This window comes from Oncorhynchus tshawytscha, linkage group LG04 (assembly GCF_018296145.1).
Source record: "Oncorhynchus tshawytscha isolate Ot180627B linkage group LG04, Otsh_v2.0, whole genome shotgun sequence".
NCBI classification, from domain to species: domain Eukaryota; kingdom Metazoa; phylum Chordata; class Actinopteri; order Salmoniformes; family Salmonidae; genus Oncorhynchus; species Oncorhynchus tshawytscha.
The window spans coordinates 47,852,180-47,879,510 of record NC_056432.1 but is presented as its reverse complement, the minus strand read 5'-3'; the positions used below and the strand labels follow the sequence as shown (position 1 = coordinate 47,879,510).

Here is a 27,331-nt window from a genome sequence, read left to right as displayed (position 1 = left end):
TACAGGTCAATATTTTATTAACATAAAGCTGGAGTGGGCATTGATTGGCATTTTAAACCCATTAATAGGAGGGGGGTTCTTTAAGCATATGAGAAACCAGCAGAGCTTACGGTCATCTCTTCAACTCCACAAACACTGTCTAGGCCAATGTTTGACACCAAAACACATTGTCACTCAACCCGGTGCATTAAGAAGTGTTTCTGTCCTTGTCGCAATGTAAAATCACAGTAAACGATAAAACCATCTCGCTGGACAAAAGACCGATCCCTAATCGTAGAAACAGAACTGTGTTCAACGTGGTTGAAGGATATACCCTGCATGGCTCCATGTCGGCTGCTGCTGGTTGAGGTTGTAGTTTAGGGGCCATTAGGGGGGCTCATGTTGGAGTCTCTTTCAGTCACATGCTGCTGTCCTGCAGGAGAGGCTCTATGTCCTCTTCGCTGGCAGGCAGGGGTTTAAACTCTGGAGGTTGTTGCTGGTGCTGATTTTGCGCGTGTCCGTGTAGGTCTTCACTGCCATACTGTGGTGGTCAGGGATGAAGATGGCCACAAGGAGAGCCAGCAACACTAAACAGGCTCCGAACAGGAAGGGCGGACCGGGAATGGTCTGTTTCTGAAAGAAAATTCACAATAACTGTTACCAAAATGAACCGCTTGCATGTACAATGCTGTCGTTAAGTATTCAGACCCCTTGACCTTTTCCACATTGTGTTACGTTACAGTGTTATTCTAAAATGGATTAAATTGTTTCCCCCCCTCATCAATCAACACACAATACCCCATAATGACAAAGCAAAAACAGGATTATATTTTTTGCAAATGTATCAAATAAAACTTACACTTTTACATAAGTATTCAGACCCTTTACTCAGTACTTTGTTGAAGAACCTTTGGCAGCGATTACAGCTTCGAGTCTTCTTGGGTATGACGTAACTAGCTTGGCACACCTGTATTTGGGGACTTTCTCCCATTCTTCCCTGCAGATCCTCCTCTCAAGCTCTGTCAGGTTGGATGGGGAGCATCGCTGCATAGATATTTTCAGGTCGCTCCAGAGATGTTCGATTGAGTTCAAGTCCGGGCTCTGGCTGGGCCACTCAAGGACATTCATAGACTTGTCCTCTAGCCACTCCTGCGTTGTCTTGGCTGTGTGCTTAGGATCGTTGTCCTGTTGGAAGGTGAACTTTCAAGCCAGTCTGAGATCCTGAGCGCTCTGCAGCAGGTTTTCAAGGATCTCTCTGTACTTTGCCTCAATCCTGACTAGTCTCCCAGCGCCTGCCGCTGAAAAACATCTTCACAGCATGATGCTGCCACCACCATGCTTCACCGTAGGGATGGTGCCAGGTTTCCTCCAGACGTGACGCTTGGCATTCAGGTCAAAGAGTTCAATCTTGGTTTCATCTGACCAGAGAATCTTGTTTCTCATGGTCAGAGTCTTTAGATGCCTTTTGGCAAACTCCAAGCGGGCTTGTCATGCATCTTTCACTGAGGAGTGGCTTCCGTCTGGCCACTCAACCATAAAGGCCTGATTGGTGCAGTGCTGCAGAGATGGGATAACCTTCCAGAAGGACAAACATTTCCACAGAGAAACGCTGGAGCTCTGTCAGAGTGACCGTTGGGTTCTTGGTCACCTCTCTGCCCAGTTTGGCCGGGCAGCCAGCTCTAGGAATAGTCTTGGTGGTTCCAAACTTCTTCCATTTAAGAATTATGGGGACCACTGTGTTCTTGGGGACCTTCAATGCTACAGAAATGTGTTGGTACCCTTCCCTAGATCTGTGCTGACACAATCCTCTTGGAGCTCTATGGACAATTCCTTTGACCTTATGGCTTGGTTTTTGCTCTGACATGCACTGTCAACTTTGGGACCGTATATAGACATGCGTGTTCCTTTCCAAATCATGTCCAATCAATTGAATTTGCCACAGGTGGACATCAAGGATGATCAATAGAAACAAGATGCACCTGAGCTCAACTTCAAGTCTCATAGCAAAGGGTTTGAATACTTATGTAAATAAGGTATTTCTGCTTTTGCTTTTTCATTATGGGGTAGTGTGTGTAGATTGATCAGGATTTTTTATTTATTTAATCCATTCTAGAATAAGGCTTTTACATAACCAAATATGGAAAAGGGGAAGGGGTCTGAATACTTTTGTAATGCAGTGTATGTATTGATGATAGGTTTTACTTTGATAATGATTATTTTAACCATCATCAAAAAGTAGAAAAAGCTTCTCTTAATGGGATAACTTTTTGTTTTTCTAATCCAACTCCATAAAATAAAACTACTGTTTCTTAGCCAACAGAAGGGTTTTTTGTGCTCTAAGGGCCTAAAGCAAACTGACTATCACATTCACCATCACAGCTGTACTCATATGATCTCAGAGTTACACAGCCATGAAATTAAAGATGTAAGCGTATTCTGGGCTCTGTACCTCGCTGGGCTCCTGAGATGTGCTTTTGTTTCTTCCTGTCATAGGGTCAAGCTCGTTCAGCTCCACGTTGAACAGGAAGAATATGAAGCCGTACAGAGCTGGACCCAGCCCATTGCATAGGCCTCTGATACCCGTAATCATTCCCTGGACACATCCTGTAAGCGTAACAAAACCAGATTTTACTCTGACGGCACAGATAAACTCACAATTCACCTCCTTTCAGACACCTCAGGTAGAAAGGGTATAAAAAGCATAATGCCTGTTATGGTGAAAGAGAGAACAAGGTAGAGATTACATAGACCAAGGCTTGAATCAGTTGTCACATGTCAGCTGTTGCTCTTTAGTTGGTCAGTGGCAGTGACCTCTGCAGCTCCGTGTAAGGGCAATGTGTGGAGGGGAAAAGGTAGAGCCACAGAGAGGAGACTGGTGTTGTCTTACCTTGCTGATCAGAGGCTGCTATCCGGGACACCAAAGCACTGACTGCAGGGAAGGTGATACTGGACATGGCTGCGACTGTACCCGCAGCCCACATCATCCTGAAAGTCAGGAGGTCCCACAGTGGGGTTAGAGCTATTTCACACGGACAATGGACAAATCCCCTCCACACTCACGCGGTGCCAACACTTGGACAGCTGGACAACACTAAAGACTAAAAGACCAACCCTATGTATTCTAGCACGTATGAGATATCATTTTGGCTGTGGATCAAACACAAACTTACCATGGTTCTGATCCAAAGCCATACCAGGCTAACTGGAACAGCTGAAACCCCAGTCCAAGTAACACTGTGTTTTTATTCCCGATAGTTCTCATAAAATATGTTAAGAGCAATGTCTGTTAAAAGAAAAGGGGAGAGGAAAAATTACAGTAAATCCAAAATATTGTATTCTTCATTATCTTTTAATAGTTTACTGAGGTAAATATTGAGGTGGAACATCGCAAATAGTGACACTTTTCACAGTTGATGAATAGAGGAAATACTAATATAGCAACAAAATACCTGAGCGATAATAGAGAGGATCCCGACCATTGCTATAAAAGCAGCAATTGTCGCAGGCGAGAATTCAATAACCTGAAAAGGAACGCAAAGCACATCTCATATTACACAGCGTGGATAAAAGTGAAGTATACACGTCACCCTCCCCATATCCAATTAATTTAGACAAGGCAGATGCAATGTTGCCAATTGAGTGACTTTGTTGCTAATCCTATGCAAGTTCAGACCACTCCAGTGACTTTTATTGGTTCTAGTGACAAATTCAGCTACTTTTCAGGGTGCCTTTGGGAAGTTTTGACACGAGGGCTTTGCACACTAAATTCTGCCGCAAACAAGAGTTGGATTCACAGCAACGACACACACACCGGCTGAGAAGCACACGGGGAGAGGATGTGCGGCGAGAGAGGGTGCGAAAACGGGGACTGCAGCTATGCCGCAGCAAGCCAAATTTGTGCTGTGACGTCGTCACAGAAATGGCAAAACATCTAGAGACTTCTAGCGACAAATCAAGGAGCCAATAGCGAAACTCACCGCAAAATTGTTGGCAACACTGGTTAGATAACATTACATAATGATTGATAACAATGCTAGAATGACTTAAGACTTCCCAGGATGCGTATAATTGACTTATAACCAGTCGCACCTGTCGCAGGTAGAGGAAGAAACTGGAGTACTGGCCTGCCTCTGGCAAGTAGGACAGGAACACTGTGACACATATAAGCAACACTGTCGGGTCCTTTCCCACTCGCCTAAGAGACTGGACAAATGACATGGGAGGAAGAAAAACCAAGTGGTCAACATTCAGTATCACAGTGAAATTCTAAACATATTGAACAGCTGTAAGACTTGAGGCTAATTTGTACCCAACCAACATACGCAAGAATGCAAAATGACGATCCTGCGTAGCCAAAATACGCAGAAGTATGCAGCCCTTCAATTTTTTACTCCACAAAATGGCCATTTTACGGAGCTAATTGCCTTCTTGCATTGTATATGTACATACGGTATAACAGTTCATTCAATTTGGGTAAGGTTATGTCAATGTCACTCACAGCAAAGGGGTCAGCTTGCTCCCAGGAGATAGGCGACCCCCAGGACATCAGTCTCATTTTGTCTGGGAGAGATTCTGGCACGACCAAAAGGACAAAGGCGATATCCACCACTGCAATGATAGTGGCCACTAGCACCACCAAACTGTCGCCGTAATTTGCAGAAAGGTAGGCACCGATGGCGGGACTCGTGACCAAACTGGCGGCAAACGTTGCTGACACCTGAAGCAGAAGGTGGAACATCCTCAACATTTGTGTGTTAATTTATTTGATCCTCTTTAACATATCCCCCACCACCCTTATGACTTATAAGGCGTTAAGACAGACAAGAGCCATTACCAGTCCATATGCGGTGCTTCTTTCATGTTCTTCAGTGATGTCAGCCACATATGCAAATATTACAGAGAAAGTCACAGCGAAGACGCCAGAGACTGATATCATGGCAAAATGCCACCTGTAGAGAAACATTCAAAAGTAAAAATCTTACTCAAAACAGAGGAAATGTCACATATATTCAACACTGCTAGAAATGTATAGTTGAAAACAATGTTGAAAACAAAGTTGTGTTTAAATTCAGCAGCAAAGATACATTTGTCTCAGTGTGAGAAGGTAAGCATCAGCAGAAAACACATAGGGAGAATCTCAATTTCATACTCCACGCTTCCTCTCTTCTTTCCTCCTTCTCAAAACCCATTGGAGGAGAAGATCAGAGGGGAGGGACCTATCTTTCTCATCCAATAGGTTTTGAGAAGGAGGCAAAGAGAGAGGACACGAGGAGTATGCAATTGAGATTTTCCCATTGCGCACATACGACCCTTGTTCCCAGCAGGTTCGCAGTCAGAAGCCACGGAGAGCGCTGTAGAGATCACTCACATGAGAAGCATGTGACTGAGCACAAAGGGTGCTATGTCTACCGGTGCCTCTTACCATGGGCTTATCCTCATTAGGGGGATTGGGGCACAGGTGAAGAACACTGTAACCAGCAGGAAGGACTTCCTGCCCCAAACATCTGATAAGGCACCTATCAGAGGGGCACTCAGGAAAGACAGCAACCCCTACACACGACACAGGGGGGTGGGTAAAATGTCATCACAATGCTACGCCAAAAATGCATCAAGCACGAGACCTATATGGGAAGGCGTTTGACACAACTCCATGTAGGTGTGAAAGAGCCTCATTACCAGTGTTAAAATTGCTCACCTAAGCACATAGAGAGTGTGACATAGCTAACTGAAGTATAGTAACATGGGGTCTTGCTGTGGGTAGTAAATGCAGGACAAAGACGATCATGACCAAGCCGTAGGCAGACCTGGGTTACCAGGCAAGCTCAATCCTCTGTGATTTTGACTGACAACCATCTCTATGTCATACATGAAAATAAGTTATATTACAATGCTGTAATACTGAGCTCTTTTCACCATTGACTAATGCTGATCTGAACAAAGCAGATGCCTAGTAGAAACTTGACAAACAGGTTTTCCCCCCTGCACCTCTCATCCTCTCAAAGTGAGCATAGTGACCAAATATCCTCTCATCGCAACTTTGAAATAAAAGTTCCTAATTAAAAAATATATAGTAAACATTGATTCTTAAAAGCAACCCAAATGGCAATGCCTCTTACCTTAACACCTTGAATTAGACCATTCATGAGAAATGTGTGCTGGGGGAATGTTTCATGAAGAACCTGGAGGACAGAGGAAGGAGACAATATAAATACCCTTGTTAGGTCATTTGCAAAGTCTACAGATAAAGCTGTCATTTATTCATGACCTTTGGGGCACTGAGGAGGGTGCACGTCTTGCCGCTTCCTGCTCGACTTTGCTTTTATTCATTGGTATTTTTTGCATTAATTATGACTGTTTGCGCAATGATTTCCTACGCGCGACAAACTTCTGGATCATGAATCAGAAGCTACAGACTTATCGCTCAGCCTCCCAGATCTGGAATAATAAATGTCTCGCACAGCTGGCTTACCTGTTGCTCCTGGCCGAGACGACAGAAGGCAATGCCGGTGACGAAGAAGAAGAACGAAAGGGGGACTCCAAGCAAAGCTGAAAAGACAGGCTACATGGCCTCCTCTTTTTAGCATCCTGATGGCTAATGTCCAATCGCTGGAAAATTAACTTTGTGAACTCAGAGCAAGGCTTCAAATCAAGGAGGGACATCAGGGAATGCTGAGTCTTGGTTTTTACAGAGACATGGCATATGGACAATTCACTTGACTCTGTTATTCAACCAGACAACTTTTACATTTTCCGTATTGATTGAACGCAGGCTTCTGGTAAGAGTAGGGGGAGGCATAGGCTTCCTCGTCAACAGTTCATGGTGTACCGAAGTTAAAAACATTTCAAGCTCCTGTTCACCCTACCTGGAGTTTTTGGTGCTAAAATTTGTACCCCACGATATGCTGAGGGAATTCACATGCGGCACTCAGCGAACTGTACAAGAAAATTGGCCAGTAAGAATCCTCTCACCCGGAAGAAGTCTTTATGGACAGGGGAGATTTTAACAAAGCAAGTTTGTTTTTTATTATTTCAAAGTATCACCAAAATGTATCCGGGACCACAAGAGGAAACAACGTGCTGGACCATGTGTACACAAACATCTGTGATGCATATAAAGCCTTCCCCGCCTCCACAACGGTCAATCAGATCACGTCTCTCTGTTCCTACTCCCTGCCTAGAAGCAGCAACTCAAGAGGGAGCCACCAACACAAAGAATAGTGAAGTGCTGGACAGAGGCAGACTCAATGCTGTAGGAGTGTTTAAGAATATTAATTGGAATATGTTCAAAGATTCATTCACCCAGGACTCATCCATCAATATTGAGGTATATACATTGTCAGTCACAGGCTTCATTATGAAATGTGTTGATGATGTACTTGCAAAAACAATCCGGACATACCCAAACCAAAACCCTGGAAGAACAGAGAAATCCGTACCATGCCGAAAGCCCATACTGCAGCATTCAATGTCAGCAGCGCGAACCCCAACAATTCGGTGGCGTGCGACGCGTACAAGGCAAGCATGAACGAGCTCTACAAATCCTTGAGGGATGCAAAAAGACACTACAAACTCAAATTTTAAATCGATGTTTGACAACTCAGACTCGCAACGCATGTGGCAAGGAATACAGGCTATCACGGCCTACAAAGGCAAATACAGCTGTGTGGTGCCCTCCCTCTCAGACAAGATTAACACAATCTATGCACTCTTCGAGGCAGACAATTACTGAGCAATCCTGGAAGGCTCTCGCTGCTCCGGAACCAGATGTTTTTGCTCTCCGAGTCTGACGTGAGGAACTCTCATGAGTGAATACACAAAGCCAGCGGCCCAGATGGCATCCCTGGCCACGTCCTCAGAGTGTGCGCTGACCAGGGGGTGTCTTCTCTGCCATCTTCAACCTGTCCCATGCTGTAGTCCCCCCACTTGCTTCAAGGAGACCACCATCATCGCAGTGCCCAAGAAAAACAAGCTGACATGCGCAAATGACTATCGCCCAGTCGCATCATGAAGTGCTTCAAGAGGCTGGTCATGGCCCACATCAAGGCCAGCATGCCAGGCACACTGGACTCACTCCAATTTGCCTACCGCTCCAACAGATCCACGGAAGATGTCATTACAACCATTACTCATACGGGCCTAACACATCTGAACAAGAGGAACACCTATGTGAGAATGCTGTTAATTGACTACAGTTCAGCATTCAACACTATTGTTCCCTCTAAGGTCAGAGTCCCGACTCTGGACACTACTCTCTAAAACTGGACGCTGGAATTCCTGATGGGCAGAACACAGGTTGTGAGGAATAGCAACAGACCCTCCTCCATACAGACTCTTAACACGTGGGCCAGCATCCACATCAAAGAGGACTTGACATGGACCAACACCACCACTCGTCGAGGGTGCAACAGCACATTTACTTCCAGGCTGAAGAAATGTGGCATGCCACCCCGGGTCCTCTCCAAATACTACCGCTGCACCATCGAGAGCATCCTGACCAGTTGCATCGCAGCCTGGTACCGGAATTGCTCCACTAACGACCGCCAGCGAGTGGTGAACACTAGGCTTGGGTGGTATACTGTATACCAAGGTATTTGAAAATAGCCACGGGATGGTTTTTCAATACCGGTAAAACTATTTGTTACATGTTTTTCTATACATTTTAACATTTGTAGCTACTTTTTAAGTAAATACCTGCAGTCAACTTGTGCAATATGTTAGAAGATAAAGCAGATTGCGTTCTCCATTTCACCTGTCACATTATGAAGCATACCGTAGTTCCCCAGAACATTTGAGCCAGTCACGTGTTTGTTTGTAAATAGCACAACTGGAGAAAGCGGAAGCAGATGAGTACAGCTGTTTATTGACAGCAGTTGCGTTTTATATTGAAAGTCTTTTTATTTTTTGCTTCAATAGACTGTTCAGGGACATGCAACTATAGTTTTCCATTACAGAAAGTACTTTAGTGCAACACAATTGGCAGAAAATAGTCATTTTCATCAGATGACAACAGAAGTGCAACGCTATTTGGCTGGAAGTAGGCTAAATTAGCTTACAATGAAAAAGCAAGGTATTTTTTTGCTAAATCAATGCACGGCCATCATATTTCAGTTGATCGCAGAAAGAATGTAGCCGGCTTGCATTTTACCGGAGAAAAGTTGGCTGGCCACACCTTGAACAGTACCAGAGAAAAGTAGCTACACATCAGTCAGAGCGCTGTCTGCTGATAGAATGCCCGTTTTTGAATTCTCATCCCAGTGGAGAAGTGCAAAAAAAGCACAAAGTTGTCTGATGCCGAGAAGAAAGATATTTATGCGTTTTAACTTTTTTTTCCCAGTGTGAAAAACAAAGAATTCTATATTAAAGCAACCCTTAAGTTTAACTTTCTAGTTATCTAAGTAAGTGGCTGAATTAATAAGGTGACGGGGCATCATATTGTTTTGGCTTTCTGTCGTGTTTGAGAAGTCAAAGCCCTTTGGATGAATTGTCTTTTGATTTCCTTGCATTTTTTCTCCTCTCCGTTCTCGGCCTGTCTGCTCTTTTGCCATCTTCTCCAGGCAGGCCCATTGCCCTAACAACTCCAGACTCCACACAGACACAGCATGTACACATGCTGCTCCATAGCCAGTACTGTTCATTTGCACAATGTCTCTCGTTCACATTCACATGTAAATGTCCAAACTCACCAATAATGACATTTGGTAGCACCTACCTATTTACAGTGCATTCGGAAAGTATTCAGACCCCTTGACTTTTTCCAGATTTTGTTTCATTTACAGCCTTATTCTAAAAATATATATTTTATTATCAATCTACACAATACCCCATAATGTCAAAGCAAAACAGTTTGTTAGACATTTTTTTAACTGAAATATCACATGTACATATGTATTCAGAGCCTTTGTCAGTACTTTGTTGAAACACCTTTGGCATTGATTACAGCCTAGAGTCTTCTTGGGTATGACGTTAAAAGCTTGGCACACCTGTATTTGGGGAGTTTCTCCCATTGTTTTCTGCAGATCCTCTCAAGCTCTGTCAGGTTGGATGGGGAGAGTCACTACACAGCTATTTTCAGGTCACTCCGGAGATGTTCATTCGGGTTCAAGTCCGGGCTCTGGCTGGGCCACTCAAGGACATTGAGACTTGTCCAGAAGCCACTCCTGTGTTGACTTGGCTTGGCTGTGTGCTTAGGGTCATTGTTCTGTTGGAAGGTGAACCTCTTCCCCAGTCTGAGGTCCTGAGCAGGCTTTCATCAAGGATCTCTCTGTACTTTGCTCCATTCATCCTTCCCTCGGTCCTGAGAAGTCATCAGACTAGAGAATCTTGTTTCTCATGGTCTGAAAGTCCTTTAGGTAACTCTTGGCAAACTCCAAGTGGGCTGTCATAGGGAGTGGCTTCAGTCTGGCCACTCTACCATAAAGGCCTGATTGGGGGAGTGCTGCAGAGATGGTTGTCCTTCTGGAATGTTCTCCCATCTCCACAAAGGAACTCTGGAGCTCTGTCAGAGTGACCATCGGGTTCTTGGTCACCTCCTTGACCAAGGCCCTTCTTCCCCGATTTCTCAGTTTGGCCAGGCGGCCAGCTCTAAGAGTCTTGGTGGTTCCAAACTTATTCCATTTAAGAATGATGGAGGCCACTGTGTTCTTGGGGACCTTCAATGCTGCAGAAATGTTTTGGTACCCTTCCACAGATCTGTGCCTTGACACAAAAAATTAATTTGACCTCATGGCTTGGTTTTGGCTAACATGCACTGTCAACTATTGGACGTTATATAGACAGGTGTGTGCCTTTCCAAATCATGTCCAATCAATTGAATTTACCACAGGTAGAAACATCTCAAGGATGAGTAATAAAACTGTCTCCTGTGTTAAAATGACTAATAAAATATCAAACTTAAAACTTGGGTGTCTGGTGTGTTTACTTACAGTCAGCATTGGTGTTGTAAGCAGCCCCCAAGCAAAGAACTCTAGAAAGATGACCACAACTGCATGGGACACCTTGGCACGGCCGGTGGTTTGCTGCAATGGGAAGATAGTGACAGAGGCTGTTTAGGACATTCCACGGTGCAAAATAGCAGTGCCTGATCTGTAATAACATTGAGCAAGAACTTGCCACACCCTTCCTTGTTGTTTAAAAGTGAAAATATGTCAACGTGGGGAGATGCTACAATAGGGGGACTACTGCCACGTTCAGGTCATGTCGGAAACTCTGGGCCTCAGAATTAAAATTAATGTAAGTTAGTTACGTAGACTCTTAAAGCTTCCTATTGCTTGATTCTGATGAATATTAATGGAAGGAGTTACCTGCCGAAACTCAATTGGAAATGCAAATGGACAAATGATAAATCAATATCAAGATTGCAATTCCTTTTCCTCAATGGGTGACGAAATTCTAATTGAAATGCAAAATAAATTGCATTATCATTTTCATGATTGAGTACGCATGTCTACCAATTTGAAAAAGAAAAATGTGTGACATTTAATTCCCATGGTACTAACCAGTACAACACTGACACGTTTAAAAATCTAACGTAAATGCGTAAATGACAAATCATTTCTCATGTTTGCCATTTAATTGCATTGTTGTGATAACATGAATTGTGACAAATCTAATGAATTCTCAACTGGCAATTGACAATGCTTTTCCATACTCTGTGTGGTTTAAGAATGTCAAAATTCAAATGATCAAATTCAATAAATCAATCGCAATTCTTCATTTTGCAATTTAGTTTAGGTTATCGGTTTTGACTTGTGGGCGGGTTTTGGTAACATGAGGCGGAAGAGGTTGCCTATGCTTGTTGGGAACAGTAACTTTTAGTCATAGTTGTATCGATGTGGCGTGTTTTTAGGCAACAACAGCCAGTGTCCAGCCAGTTGTCCAGGCAACAACAGCCAGTGTGAAACCCCACAGATGAAGAAAAACAGACAATGTGCGCGAGGAGTTTGCAAGAGGGGACTATAAATCTCAGTGGAGGGGACACAGGGAGCTAGTAGCTAGCTAACATAGCTAATTGGCTATTAGATGTACAGTGCGGAGAAAGTTTGTGAACCCCTTATCATTTTCACATATTTCAAACCTAAAATGTTAGATCATAATCTATGTCTAAATAATAGATAAAGATAACCAGATTAAACAAATTACACAAAAACATGATACTTTTTCAACATTTATTTATCCACAAATGATTCAACATGCAATATCCATGTGTGAAAAAGTATGTGCACCCCTGGTTTTAAGGGGAAAATTAGAATTGGGTGTTTAAATCATTTCATGGAGGCTCGTCACCACATTAGCTCTTTGAGATACATTGGCATCGAACATGTTAAGACTCCTAAGAGGGGGGAAGATACTGATCATCTATTATTGAAGAAGAGAAATGTAATGGATTGGATTCACCATGTGTACCATGTCTCCTAGAGGTCTGAACCAAGAGTTTAATATCTGACCATTTTTTACATGAATATGTCACTTTGATTTGTCTCGTCTTCCAGGTCACCTACTTGGACATTTTGTAATTATCTGGAACTACTACATGTACCCATCTCATTGTTATCAAATTATTAGAGATACACAAATAGTTTTTGCACCCAACATGCGTCATGTCTGCAATGGTCATGTGAGGTGAAATGTGTATATTTTGGGATGTGAGCACCCAGTTTGTGTGTTTGTCCTGACGAAGATCCGTTCCGGATCTAAACTTTGTCAATAAGCAGTGATTTGGGAGCTTTAACAGTGTGAGGGAATTACTGTTCTTTACTAGAATTCTTTATAAGCCCAGCACCTACAGTACCAGTCAAAAGTTTGGACACACCTACTCATACAGGGTTTTTCTTTATTTGTACTATTGTCTACATTGGTCTAATAATAGTGAAGGCAACAAAACTATGAAATAATACATATGGAATCATGTAGTAACCAACAAAAACAAAAAAGTGTTAAACAAATCTAAATACATTTTATATTTGAGATTCTTCAAAGTAGCCACCCTTTGCCTTGATGACAGCTTTGCACACACTTGGCATTCTGTATTGTCATGTGTTGTTGCCTTGCTATGTTGTTGTCTTAGGGTCTCTATGTAGTGTTGTCTCTCTTATCGTAATGTGCATTTTGTCATATATTTTTAATCCCAGCCCCCGTCCCCACAGGAGGCCTTTTTCCTTTTGGTAGGCCGTCATTGTAAATAAGAACTTGTTCTTAACTGACTTGCCTAGTTAAATAAAAGGTTAAACACAAAATAAAAACATTAAATAAAAATGCTCTCAACCAGCTTCATGATGTAGTCACCTGGAATACATTTCAATTAACAGGTGTGCCTTGTTAAGTGAATTTCTTTCCTTCTCTTAAGACATTTGAGCCAATCAGTTTTGTGACAAGGCAGGGGTGGTATACAGAAGATAGCCCTATTTAAACCAAGTTCATATTATGACAAGAACAGCTCAAATAAGGAAAGAGAAACGACCATGCATCATATCTTTAAGATATGAAGGTCAGTCAATCCGGAAATATTCAAGAACTTTGAAAGTTTCTTCAAGTGCAGTGGCAAAAACCATCAAGTGCTAAGATGAAATTGTCTCTCATGAGGACCACCACAGGAAAGGAAGACCCAGAGTTACCTCTGCTGCAGAGGATAAGTTCATTAGAGTTAACTGCACCTCAGAAGTTGCAGCCAAGGAAATGCTTCGCAGAGTTCAAGTAACAGACACATCGCAACATCAGCTGTTCAGAGGAGACTGTGTGAATAAGGCCAAATTGCTGCAAAGAAAAGACTACTAAAGGACACCAATAATAAGAAGATACTTGCTAGTGCCAACAAACACGACCAATGGACATTAGACTGGTGGAAATCTTTCCTTTGGTCTGATGAGTCCAAATTTAAGATGTTTGGTTCTAACCGCTGTGTCTTCTTAGTAAGACGTAGAGTAGGTGAAAGGATGATCTCCGCATGTGTGGTTCCCACCGTGAAGCATGGAGGTGGTGTTATGGTGTGGGGGTGCTTCGCTTGTGACACTGTCAGAAACGTATTTAGAATTTAAGGCACAATTAACCAGCATGGCTACCACAGCATTCTGCAGCAGTATGCCATCCCATATGGTTTGAGCTTAGTGAGACTGTTTTTCAACAGGACAATGACCCAACACACCTCCAGGCTGCGTAAGGGCTATTTGACCAAGAAGGAGAGTGATGGAGTGCTGCATCAGACGACCTGGCCTCCACAATCACCCGACCTAAACCCAATTGAGATGGTTTGGATGAGTTGAACCGCAGAGTGAAGGAAAAGCAGTCAAAAAGTGCTCAGCATATGTGGAAACTCCTTCAAGACTGTTGGAAAAGCATTCCAGGTGAAGCTGGTTGAGAGAAAGCCAAGAGTGTGCAAAGCTGTCAAGGCAAAGTATCTCAAATATAAAGTATATTTAGATTTGTTAAATACTTTTTTTGGTAACTATATGATTCCATTGGTGTTATTTCATAGTTTTGATGTCTTCACTATGATTCTACAATGTAAAGAAAAATCCTTGAATGAGTAGAGGTGAGTCCAGATATTTGACAGTACATATTTTTTATCATGGTGAACAAGAAACCAGTCTGATTCCCGCCTCTCTGAGTGGACTAATTCACCATGGAGGCTGTGGGGATGACAGTCCATCACAAGACATATGCTACTGAAATGGTATATGTTAATATTAAGTAAGAACACAGGTGCAAAACTTATAAAACTAGAGAGACTTTTGAATAATTAAAGTAAACAATAAATAAACCTTTCCATTTCGGAAATTGCGTTCATTAAATGAAAGCGATTATTTTTAACTTTGCTGTAATAAAGGCTTAAGGAGAAGTTTCTGTATTCGTATGTTTAACACTTGTATCTTTTATCAATGTTTATGATGAGTATTTCTGTTATTTGATGTGGCTCTCTGCACTTTCACCAGATGTTTGTTTGAGACAATGCATTTTTTCTTTTTTTCTTTTACCCCCTTTTTCTCCCCAATTTTGTAGTATCTAATTATTAGTAGTTACTATCTTGTCTCATCACTACAACTCCCGTATGGGCTCGGGAGAGACGAAGGCCTAAAGTCATGCGTCCTCCGAAACACAACCCAACCAAGCCGCACTGCTTCTTAACACAGCGCGCATCCAACCCGGAAGCCAGCCACACCAATGTGTCGGAGGAAACACCTGGCGACCTTGGTTAGCACGGACTGCGCCCGGCCCGCCACAGGAGTTGCTGGTGCGCGATGAGACAAGGATATCCCTACCGGACGAAGCTAGGCCAATTGTGCATCGCCCCACAGACCTTCCAGTCGCGGCCGGCTGCGTCAGAGCCTGGGCGCAAACCCAGTCTCTGGTGGCACAGCTAGCGCTGCGATGCAGTGCCCTAGACCGTGGTTGGTGTGCTTTCGCTGTAAAGCCTATTTGAAAAATGGGACACTGTGGCTGGATTTACAAGAAGTTTATCTTTAAAATGGTGTAAAATACTTGTATGTTTGAGGAATTTTAATTATGGGATTCTGTTTTGAATTTGGCGCCCTGCAATTTCACTGGCTGTTGTTGAGGTTGGGGACGCTAGCATCCCACTTGTACCAGAGAGGTTAAAACACATTAGGATGTCAATATGGAAAAATACATTTTAAAATTTTTATGAATCTATTTGTGGAAAGAACAGACGACTCTTGGGCAACTAATATTTTTTTAGTTGGGGACAGCCCTAAATAAAAGTTTAAAACGTAGGTGCACAGGTCGAGAGAAATTTGAGCAATCAAGGTGACAGGCAATAACACACTCAACATCACCTTCACACTCTTGCCTGCATCTAACTGATCTAGGGTGTAATCATTAGGCCAACAGTTACAACAGTTCAGGTATGTTTACCCTTGTTTCATTCCGCTTGCTTCCGTTTAAGAAACGTTTTTCAACAGAGTCGGCAGAATTAATAAACCCCTGATCACACGCAAACACAGTTCACTTTCATAGTAGCTACAAACAGGTATGGTCCCTTTGATCGTTGTATAATTCCTTCTCGCATCTAAGCGCTCTCCTCCTACTCTCATCTTTTCCCTTCGTTTGTGGACATCAGCTGTGTGTAACCAGGTGAAGAAAAGTTATCAAGTCAAATCTTAATGTTATAACCACTATACACTGCCTACATCGTTGTCACCATGTTAGTTAACATCTTAGTGAACATATCTACTAGAACTAACGTGTTAGTAAACCCGCTACAATCATGCAGTACAGTGTAGTCAGCAAGCATTTTAGCAGTTACACTGGCGGGCCCCGGTGGCAATACATTTATAAAACCTTGACTTGGAAGAGTTCTAGTGTTGGATAGCCATAGCCAGCTAGCTAACATAAGATCCCAGTCTGCTTGAGTATGCTAAACTAGCTAACAGCCTTCGCAAGCTAAGTGAAAAAAATACAAAATATAGCTCTCTCTCTCGCTTCTTTCATTTTTGAACAAATTAATTTGTTCAAAACTGTTCAACTATTGACTTTCTGAGTAAACTACTCAACCACATTTCATCCATTGCAGTGATAGCTAGCTGTAGCTTAAGCTTTCAGTACTAGATTCATTCTCTGGATGTTTGATTGGGTGGACAACATGTCAGTTCATGCTGCAAGAGCTCTGATAGGTTGGAGGACATCATCTGGGTGATGTCATAATTACTGTGTAAGTCTATGGAAGGTAAGGCTGGACAACAGATTTTTTTTCAAACTTATGGGAGATTCACAATATATATCTTGATGGTTTTTATGTTCTCTAAATAAGTGTTGTTCTACAATTAAAGGTCAAATACACTGCATTTCAAACAGTCAGCAATAATCCAATGAATTCAGGGCTTATGAAGTTATAACTAAGCTAAATATAAGCCTTCCACAACCATAAGACCCACTAATAATTTAATTATTTTCTTAAAATAGTTTAACCTGCTTTTTGGGGGAAAAAAAAAAAATCTGGCTTTCAAGTCTATCCAACGAAAATTCTATTATTTTGTTAATGTAACTACAACCATGCATAATGCACATTCACTAAAAATGACAAACTTCTTGTAACATGCATTAGGCTATTAAAAATGAACACAGGTCTCATCAAAAATCTGTCAAAACCACCTGCTAGTGATTAGCCAGCTAATCTTTATATTTCAAGTTCAGCCTATTTGGATCTATTAACTAGCTAACAAGGTTGAACAGTTGAATTGTTAAACACACCCTTCTGTGTGTCTCCAACTGCTTGAAAAGCATGTTCGCCTTTCCACTTCGTTCAGATGTTGAAATCAAGTGGCCTTGCAAATTATGACTTGACTTAATAAGCTAAGTTGATTGTCGCAAGAGAAAAGAATTTGCACTTAACATCGCCAGAATTTTCCATCAATGGATTTCGATTGAACTTGTTTGACTGCTATGATTAAGCAATAAGGCACAAACAAGCCGACTGGATAGAGCCGTTAGCCATGGTACTGTATATTGGCCACATACCGCAGGGTGCCTTATTGCTATTATAAACTGGTTACCAACGTAAAAGTAATTGTGTCATTCCCATGGTATATGGTCTGATATGCCAACCAAACAGCATTCAGGGCTCGAACCCGGTTTATAATTATAAGTAAATCCCTTTTGCGCATGAGCATAACTATAGATAAATTTGACAGGGGAGTTTGAGTAATAAAAGATGGACAGAGGATCTCAATCTCTGAGCAAGCAACACTTCGATGAACTACATTTTTTTAAATGTTAGGCTAATTTCTGGCCACTGTGCCGTTATTATGTGCCAGCTATTAAGACTACAAACAGTTATAAATGGCCCATTTGCGAGACTGACTTGTCATTTCAATAGGCATAGACTACAAACTAAAATCTGGGTTTACGATTGTACTTAAACTTTGCCATGGTTTGCTTAGATAGATGCAAGTAGCCTATAGCCCCTGATTGGCCTACATCTTCAGTCTATAGTAGCCTAATGTAGGCAAGATGTCATCTGAACGATTTTAGCAGCTTGCTTAGTTCAAAGTTACAGACTAATTTATTTGAACATGAATAGTTTGGCGATTTCGAGATAAGAAGTGCTTGTGTTTCCCAATAGCCTGCTGGAATAGGCTACTGAGAATGGGGTCATAATTTCAATCACTGAATTAAATATTAATAATATGTTTATGAACGGAATATGCTTGTCAACAGCCAGTGTTTATTAATATTATTATTCTCTTTTTAAAACATTTTTTTTTTACCTGGGGCCTAAATCTGACTGACTGTCTGTTACCATCAATCTAATGCATTCTAACCACTGACTGGCAATTGCGATACAGCTTTGATAACTTCCAATTTGATTAACTAAATGTGGCCATTAATAATTGCATAACACAAGGCTACAACTAGAATACACTGAAGTTATAGGCTATTTATTCAATCTGTTTGTCAGCTCCAGGTAGGCTACTTGATGGCCAACAGATGAAAATATATTAATTGAGGACTTTTCCCCATAACAGAAGCAAGCGAGGGAGTTCCATAACTTCCATTTCAAGTTTCCACTTGCGCATAATGACAAGTTAAATAGTCTACCTACAACTGGTAAAAAGTTGCCGAGCATGTGTGCTGCTTTGTCTCCTCTCACTCACATGACTCAGCCAATAGTGGACTAAGCTGCATGCTCTCTCAACACACACACACACACACACACACACACACACACACGGCGGCCGGAGTGAAACTTAGAAGTAGCCCAAAAACCTGCAACCAATACATTTTGAACATATCCCAATTTGGCAGGAAAAACGTGAACATGGCAACCCTGGTGAAAGAGGAAGATATGAACTCTCAACTTTGGTGTGAGAGGCAGGGGAAGAGGCTTAGAGTGTGGGCTTATTTTGGACCTAAGCTTGACGCCTGCCTTCCTGCATTTGAGACAACGACTCCCATTGTTAGGGCAGAGATGTGCCTTTCATCATTATATACAGATCTCTGATGTAAATGAGAAGGTGCACACAGCACAGGAGTTTTATCTTAATTTAACTAGGCAAGTCAGTTAAGAACAAATTCTTATTTTCAATGACAGCCTAGGAACAGTGGGTTAACTGCCTTGTTCAGGAGCAAAACGACAGATTTTTAACATGTCAACTCGGGGAGTCGATCTTGCAACCTTTCGGTTACTAGTCCAACGCTCTAACCACTAGACTACCTGCCGCCCCAGTGAGTGAAGGAGACGAGACCAAAAATACAACATTAGAGCAAGTGGACGTAAGCGCTCATAAAAAAGAAAAACAACAAAACCTACAGACATTTGTAATATCGCTCAAAAACTAATTTGAATTCAATCAAATTAATCCGATATACAGTATCGCCCAGCCCGAATGGAAGTGGATGAGAACAACGAGCCTCCTAGGTTTTTTATTGAAGTCAATGTACCCAGAGGAGGATGGAAACTATCTGTCCTCTGGCTACAACATGGTGTTACCCTACAGAGTGCTGTTAAGGCTACTGTAGACCTTCATTGCAAAACAGTGTGTTTTAATAAATTATTTGGTGACGTGAATATATTTAGCATCGTTATCTAAAAATGTTTCATTATTTTTATGAAATTCACTGAGGAAGGTCCTCCCCTGGTCTATATCCCATAATGACGAGGCAAAAATACATTGAGAAATTTTTGCAAATTTATTGCAAATAAAAACATTTACATAAGTATTCAGACCCTTTACTCAGTACTTTGTTGAAGCACCTTTGGCAGCGATTACAGCATCAATTCTTTGTCGGTATGGCACTACAAGCTTGGCACATCTGTATTTGAGGAGTTTCTTCCATTCTTCTCTGCAGACTCTCAAGTTGGATGGAGAGCATCGCTGCACAGCCATTTTCAGGTCACTCCAGAGATGTTGGATCGGGTTCAAGTCCGGGCTCTGTCTGGGCCATTCAAGGACATTCATGCGTTGTCTTGGCTGTGTGTTTAGGGTCATTGTCCTGTTGGAAGGTGAACCTTCAACCCAGTATGAGGTCCTGAGCAGGTTTTCATCAATGATCTCTCTGTACTTTGCACCGTTCATCTTTTCTTCGATCCTGACTAGTCTCCCAGTCTCTGCTGCTGAAAAACATCCCCACAGCATGATGCTGCCACCACGCTTTACCGTAGGTATGGTGCCAGGTTTCCTTCAGACGAGGAATTCTGGAGCTCTGTTAGTCACCATCGGGTTTCTTGGCCACCTGCTGACCAAGGCCCTTCTCCCCCTGATTGTGCAGTTTGGCCAGGTGGCCAGCTCTATTAAGAGTCTTGGTGGTTCCAAACTTCTTCCATTTAAGAATGATGGAGGCCACTTGGGAACCTTCAATGCTGCAGACATTTTTTGGTACCCTTCCCCAGATCTGTGCTTTGACACAATCCTGTCTCTGAGCTCTACGGACAATTCCTTTGAATTGTCAACTGTGGGACCATATCCAATCAATTGAATTTACCCCAGGTGGACTCCAATCAAGTTGTGGAAACATCAAGGATGATCAATGGAAACAGGTTGCACCTGAGCACAATTTCGAGGCTCATAGCAAAAGGTCTGAATACTTACGTAAATAAGGTATTTCTGTTTAGGTTTTTTTTATACATTTACAAAAATGTCAAAAAACCTGTTTTTGCTTTTTCATTATGGGGTATTGTGAGTAGATTTAATAGGGGAAATTTGTATTTAAGCAATTTTAAAATAAGGCAGAACAACATGTGTAAAAGGAGAAGGGGTCTGAATACTTTCCGAATGCACAACTCCAGTGTATATTTGGCCTTGTGTTTTCGGTTATTGTCCTGCTAAAAGGTGAATTCATCTCCCAGTGTCTGGTGGAAAGCAGACTCCACAAAGTTTTCCTCTAGGATTTTGCCTGCTTAGCTCTATTCCCATTCTTTTTTATCTTGAAAAACTCTGCAGTTCTTATCGATTACAACCATACCCATAACATGCTGCAGCCACCACAATGCTTGAAAATATGTGGAGTGGTAGTCAGTAATGTACTGTATTGGATTTACCCCAAAAGTAACACTTTGAATTCAGAACAAAAAGTTAAATTGCTTTGCCACATTTTTTGCTGTATTAATTTAGAGCCATTTAGCTGCAAACAGGATGCATGTTTTGGCATATTTTTATTCTGTACAGGCTTCCTTCTTTTCACTCTGTCAGTTAGGTTAGTGTCCCGGGAAATACAGCAAAAATTAGAAGTGCCCATTTAAAGTGTTTAAAACCAAGATACGGTCACTATGACAGGGATCTCCCAAAATTACATTGTCGGTGCGACACATTGCCGGTGCGACACATTGCCGGCTACACCACTATGTTAAGATTTCACAGCAAGTGAAACTGATATTTAGTAATGATAGAGTAACTTTGATCGACAATTGTGAAACAGGCTGTTCATACATTCCAAGTGTTATCATGTTCCTCAATTAATTCAGCGCAATTAAGCAGTAGGCCTAGGCTATCTCCACAGAGTGTGCTCAGGATGCACAGAAGGCACCCAGAGTAGGCTATAGCGTTTTTGAATCATACAAACTTTGTAACGACAGTCAAAAAAAAGTCAAATTACCAACGTTGCTAAGCTTGCTAGATAACCTCCCAACAAATGACAGAATATCCCCTATTTGGCTAAATTGAGTTGTTGATTAAACAGATCAGCTCATGAATAAAACAGGGAGATGAAGAGAGGAAATAGTTTAAATATCAAGGTATCTTAACAAGGACCAACTCTGTAAACAAACTATCCATACCTACTCTCATTCAGTCTGTTGATCACACATTCTCTCCCGAAGCTCTCATATGGGCCGCAACAAGAGACAGCGGGGTAAATGTTATAACGGTATTTTGACATGACTAGGTGAGACGTGCTTTGATAATGCAACCTATGGCTTACAAAATAAAGTTATCAATTTTCATGCGATTCTGGGTTTCAAAATCAAATCAAACTTTATTTGCCACATTCGCCGAATACAACAAGTGTAGACTTTACCGTGAAATGCTTACTTACAAGCCCTTAACCAACAGTGCAGAACAAGAAGAAGAAAATATTTACCAAGTAGGCTAAAATAAAAAGTTATAATAAAAAGTAACACATATACAGGGGGCACCGGTACCGAGTCAGTGTGCGGGGGTACAGGCTAGTTGAGGTAATCTGTATATGTAGGTGGGGGCGAAGTGACTATGCACAGGTAACAAACAAACAGCGAGTGGCAGCAGTATACAAAAAGGGGGGTCAATATAAATTGTCCGGTGGCAGTTTTATGAACTATTCAGCAGTCTAATGGCTTGGGGATAGAAGCTGTTGAGGAACCTTTTGGTCCTAGACTTGGCGCTCTAGTACAGCTTGCCGGGCGGTAGCAGAGAAAAGAGTATAACTTGGGTGACTGGAGTCTGACAATTTTATGGGCTTTTCTCTGACACCGCCTATTATATAGTAGGTCCTGGATGGCAGGAAGCTTGGCCCCAGTGATGTAACTGGGCCGTTCGCACTACCATTGTAGCGCCTTATGGTCAGATGCCGGACAGTTACCAAACCAGGCAGTGATGCAATCGGTCAAAATGCTCTCGATGGTGCAGCTGTAGAACCTATTGAGGCTCTGGGGACCCATGCCAAATCTTTTCTCAGTCTTCTGAAGGGGAAAAGGTGTTGTCGTGCCCTCTTCACAACTGTCTTGGTATGTTTGGACCATGATAGTTCGCTGGTGATGTGGACACCAAGGAACTTGAAACTCTCGACCCGCTGCACTACAGCCCCGTCAATGTTAATGGGGGCCTGTTCGGCACGCCTTTTCCTGTAGTCCACGATCAGCTCCTTTGTCTTGCTCACATTGAGGGAGAGATTGTTGTCCTGGCACCACACTGCCAGTTCTCTGACCTCCTCCCTATGGGCCGTCTCATCGCTGTCGGTGATCAGGGTTGGGTCGTCAGCAAACTTAATGATGGTGTTGGAGTAGTGTTAGGCCACTCAGTCATGGGTGAACAGGGAATACAGGAGGGGACAAAGTACACACCCCTGAGGGGACCCAGTGTTAAGGATCAGCGTGGCAGATGTGTTTTTGCCTACTCTTTCACCGGGATTCAGTGGGAAAATAGCCTAGGCTTTATATAAGGCTATATAAGGCTAATACATGAGTCAATAGATAAATAATACACTTGATTTACATTATGCTAAATGTTTCTGATCAGTAGATAGATGAGTAAACGAATAAATGAGCTACCACTTCCACTTGTCCAGCCAGAGATGAATTAACCAAAGGCTTTTGGTCAGGAGTAGGACAGGCTACTACACGAGTGAAGACCAAGCAGACTTGTATAATGTGCTAGCAAAAGATTCTGCTCTACTAATATATGAGCAAACATTAGCGCTCAACTCAATTTAGCTAACATTTCCCCAGTCTGTTACCAAATATTCAAACGGAGATTTAGTGAAAACAAAAAACTGACTTGGATTGATTTATCTATACATGTCCCCCACGCTTGTCTGAAAGCAATGCAATGGTGCTGTCCCAATCAAAATGGTGCTGAAATTATAATCTAGGTGACCACACACACACGACTATTGCTTTAAATTAGTTAACGGTTGGATATGACTTTGGGAGTTTCAATATAAGCAAGAATTTGATACATATCTTCAATTGCATTAGTCTACTTTATTCTAACACACAATCAAAATAGCCTGCTGTCTTCTAGAAATCTAGCTTTTTTCGGGTTAATTTCTGTGATGTCGGACTGGGTCTCTGGCTTCAACTCACCGGGCATGGGTCGGACCACGATCTAATTTTCAGTTCAGATGAGAACTCTAAAGTGCATTCGGTTCTCGTGTGCAGTCCGGCAGTGTCAATTATGCGTGCGCTTTGAAATTATTGCATCTTTGTGTGAAGGAAATACGCTAGTCTAAAGGCTTCGATGCAACAACCTGTTTGGATAATGTGCCATTTTACTTTTGGCCAATCTGCTGCTGCGCATGTTGTGTATTTTTTGGAATTGCATGAGTGCGACATTGGGGGACAATTTTGTAATTTCCCAGGTCTTGTCATTACATTTTTCCAGGAAATGTGAAGAGTGGTCCCGGGATCCCGGTGTTAATCACTATTGTGGAGTAACTAGTGTTGTTGAGCCATCCTCAGTTTTCTCCCATCACAGACATTAAACTCTAACTGTTTTAAAGTCACCATTGGCTTCATGTCCTCTCCATGGAAACTGCGTTAGGAAGGATGCCTGTATCTTTGTAGTGACTGGTTGTATTGATATTGACACACCATCCAATGTGTAATTATTAACTTTACCATGCCCAAAGGGATATTCAATGTAATTTTTAATTAATTTGTAACATTTTCGAAAAACATCATCCCACTTTGACATTATGGGGTATTATGTGTAGGCCAGTGCCCCAAAACATCTTGATTGTATTAATTAAAAATGCCCTATGCAGAAATCGCGTCGCCATTTCCTGGTTGCTAAAGTTCGAATAGTTCGCCTATTTATTTGTTTATGTGACAAAACAAGCAAGTATAGTGTAGAATATCATTGTAACACCTAAACACCTGTGAAATATATTTTTTCCATAACCAAAAATGTTGTATTTTCAGCTGTCCTATCAGTCTAAAAAAATTATAAAGCCAAGTAATGGATTTGCTAGTTCGCTAACGTTACATGCATAGCTCCAGACCAAACATTTTGCTTTACTACAATGTTATGTTGGAGAAAGACATTTTAGGGCACCCAGCTGTATGTTATTGTGGTAGATATAGCCACTTACTGTTCATATGACCCCGACCCTCGCCTAGCTAATCATATCAGATTGGAATTCAAGAGCACGGACAGCAAACTTTATTGCTAACGAGTTCGCAAAATGTAGCGACAAAGCTATCTAACGTGTATGTATCGAATCATGTGAAAATACGTAGCTATATGGACACAAAAACCTCGTGAAAATACGATTGTCAAAATGGCAGAGATATTATCTAGCGAAAACAGAAGAGATAGCTAACGTTAGCTAGAAAGCTAACGTACTAGCTAGTAGCTAGTTTATAACATGCTAACTTCGGCTATAAATAACGTCATTGACACTTCCGGCATAGCCATACCTAACGCGTTACTAGCTAACTACAGTAGCTAGCTAAATATTTTTGAAGGATGTCCAAACGTGGGTAACGTTAATTTAACTTACAGGGGTCCCATCTCTCATGTTTCGAACCAACATGTCGTCTTTGGTCTCAGTCGGTATTTTCTCCTGGGTCAATTCACATCTTGCTGTAACGATATTTACATAAAGTCCATGCTGTGTAATATTCTTAGATACGTCCGTATCTTCCAGTTTGTCTTAATGATTATGACTATTACCTGGACTGAGTAAACTGTTGTGAGTTTTTCTGTCAGATTCTGAATTTACGTCATGACGTTCTTCTTCTTTGGTATTATGTGGCGTTCGCACATTTTGTTTGCGCATGAGGTCACCTACTGTGCGGTCGTGTGTGGTCGATCACGTTACATTTTGTGATACAAAAATAAAAAAGGGGGAAAAGGAAGAAAAATAATACACTACCAACTAACCCTACACCTACTGTATATACCAATACTACAAAAAAACAAGGTATCACCCCATTTCACTACCTTGACCTTAACTAGTTCTACACCAGGCCTACTGCCTGGGAGGACAGGCCTCTTTGTTCAGCACACCTTGTAACCCTTCTGCAGTAAAACCCCATATACCTAAGTACTTCTCTGCAGCTGCCACTAAAACATCTATTTTCTCTGATTTTACATTCCATTTCTGCAGTACAGTTGGAAATGAATGCTAAGAAGCCAACCTTAAAGCACACATTCCTATCACTCTGTATTGGCTTAGGGCTACTACTCACCCTTGATCCATCATCCTCTACTCTCTTCACTTTCTCAGCATACGACACCTTCTGTTCTACTCTGACCCTGGCAACCTCAACCTGACTCTCTCGCACCAGGCACTTCTGATCCCCAGCAACATGGACACCACCACAATTGACACTGTTTTTCCCACCAATACTACACATTCCTTTGTCCCATGCCCTACTGCACACTTGTCACATCTCAGAATCTCCCTCCTACACACTGATGCAACATGACCATAAGCTTGGCATCTGAAACACCTTAGTGGGTTCAGCACAAAAGCTTAGGGAGTGGGATGTCTCGCTTCCTCTTCCGTCCCTGATTTGGCTGTGTGAAGAAGATTCCATCAGCTAGCACAGCTACAAAGTAAACATTGGATATACCGTAAAAATTAATGAAAACAAAAATTAACTTTTTAGGTTATTAGGTTAGCAGTGTAGTTAAGGTTTTAAAAATATAAATTGTAGAAAAAGGTGAGGTTTATGACAGTGGCTGTGTTATCTAGTGACGACCTTGAGAAGCAGGCAAGAATAACTAAGCACGTCTGGGTCAAAGATTTTTGGAATCCTTCAAAATAACGGACACACGTTTGAGTGGTAAGGCGAAAGTAGCCGACGGTAGACAGAAGTCAACGAATAAAGTGGAGGGAGGTACATCTGCCCGATAGCAAGTCAGACAACTTCTGCTGTTTCTAGGACAGACGAAAATGGCACACATTGGCATTCGTCTTTGTTATTGCCGATGAAGTTGAGGGTATCGAAAATTCACCTTTCCTACACAAAGCAGAACATTATCAACATGTTCCAAGGAATTAATATCCTGATGATAAGGAAATAATATACCAGTCCAAGCTCTTTCTAACATTCACGAGACTTGTTTTGTATTTTTGTGATGGTTTCTCAAAATATAACCTGGTAGTTAGTACATAGGCTACTAGAACGAGAACATATAGGTGTTTTGCAGCCTATGGGCTATGCTCTGTTGTTTGCCATTACTTCATGCCCTTGTACCTTCCTCATTATTATTTGTGATTGTGCAACATGGAATTGTAATAGATGTGATTAAATGCAGTCCACAAAGATTCTTACTGTATAGTAATTGATTGCATGTCAGCATCACTACAGCCTGCAGTGTATTTCTTTAATTCTCAACTGTTTTTTGATTCAATCACAAGGACAAAACACTCACTGTGCAGAAAAGTATTAGACAATACATGTACATCAGTTCACATAAGTTACTGGGTAAACAATATTCCAAGCAATATGCTAAGCAGTCAAAAACGCTTGGTATTGACTCCACAACTGGTGTCTGGGGTACTTGCTCATTAAGGGACAGTTCCCCAGACACAGATTAATTCTCCAAAATTGCAAGTGTAGAAATCCACTACAATAACACATGTAGCCTACAATATGTATTACATTTTATTCACATAAAATAAACGATCAACAAATTTGAATTTGTTTGTGGAACAATATTATAGACAAGACAAAGTGTAGGCTATAACATGGGACAAAACA

General features: G+C 41.8%; 1 protein-coding gene across 1 annotated transcript; it reads right to left on the bottom strand.

Annotated features, from left to right (window-relative positions):
* Nucleotides 1-25,360, bottom strand: mfsd14bb (major facilitator superfamily domain containing 14Bb). The gene is given in 13 exon segments (XM_024418394.2): nt 1-466; nt 469-612; nt 2,429-2,583; nt 2,867-2,964; nt 3,150-3,262; nt 3,429-3,500; nt 4,069-4,182; nt 4,478-4,696; nt 4,814-4,928; nt 5,402-5,529; nt 6,096-6,158; nt 10,902-10,994; nt 25,120-25,360. Coding segments are annotated over 13 exon segments (1,416 nt in total). The 5' UTR covers nt 25,153-25,360; the 3' UTR covers nt 1-397.
* Nucleotides 25,361-27,331: the final 1,971 nt, after the last annotated feature.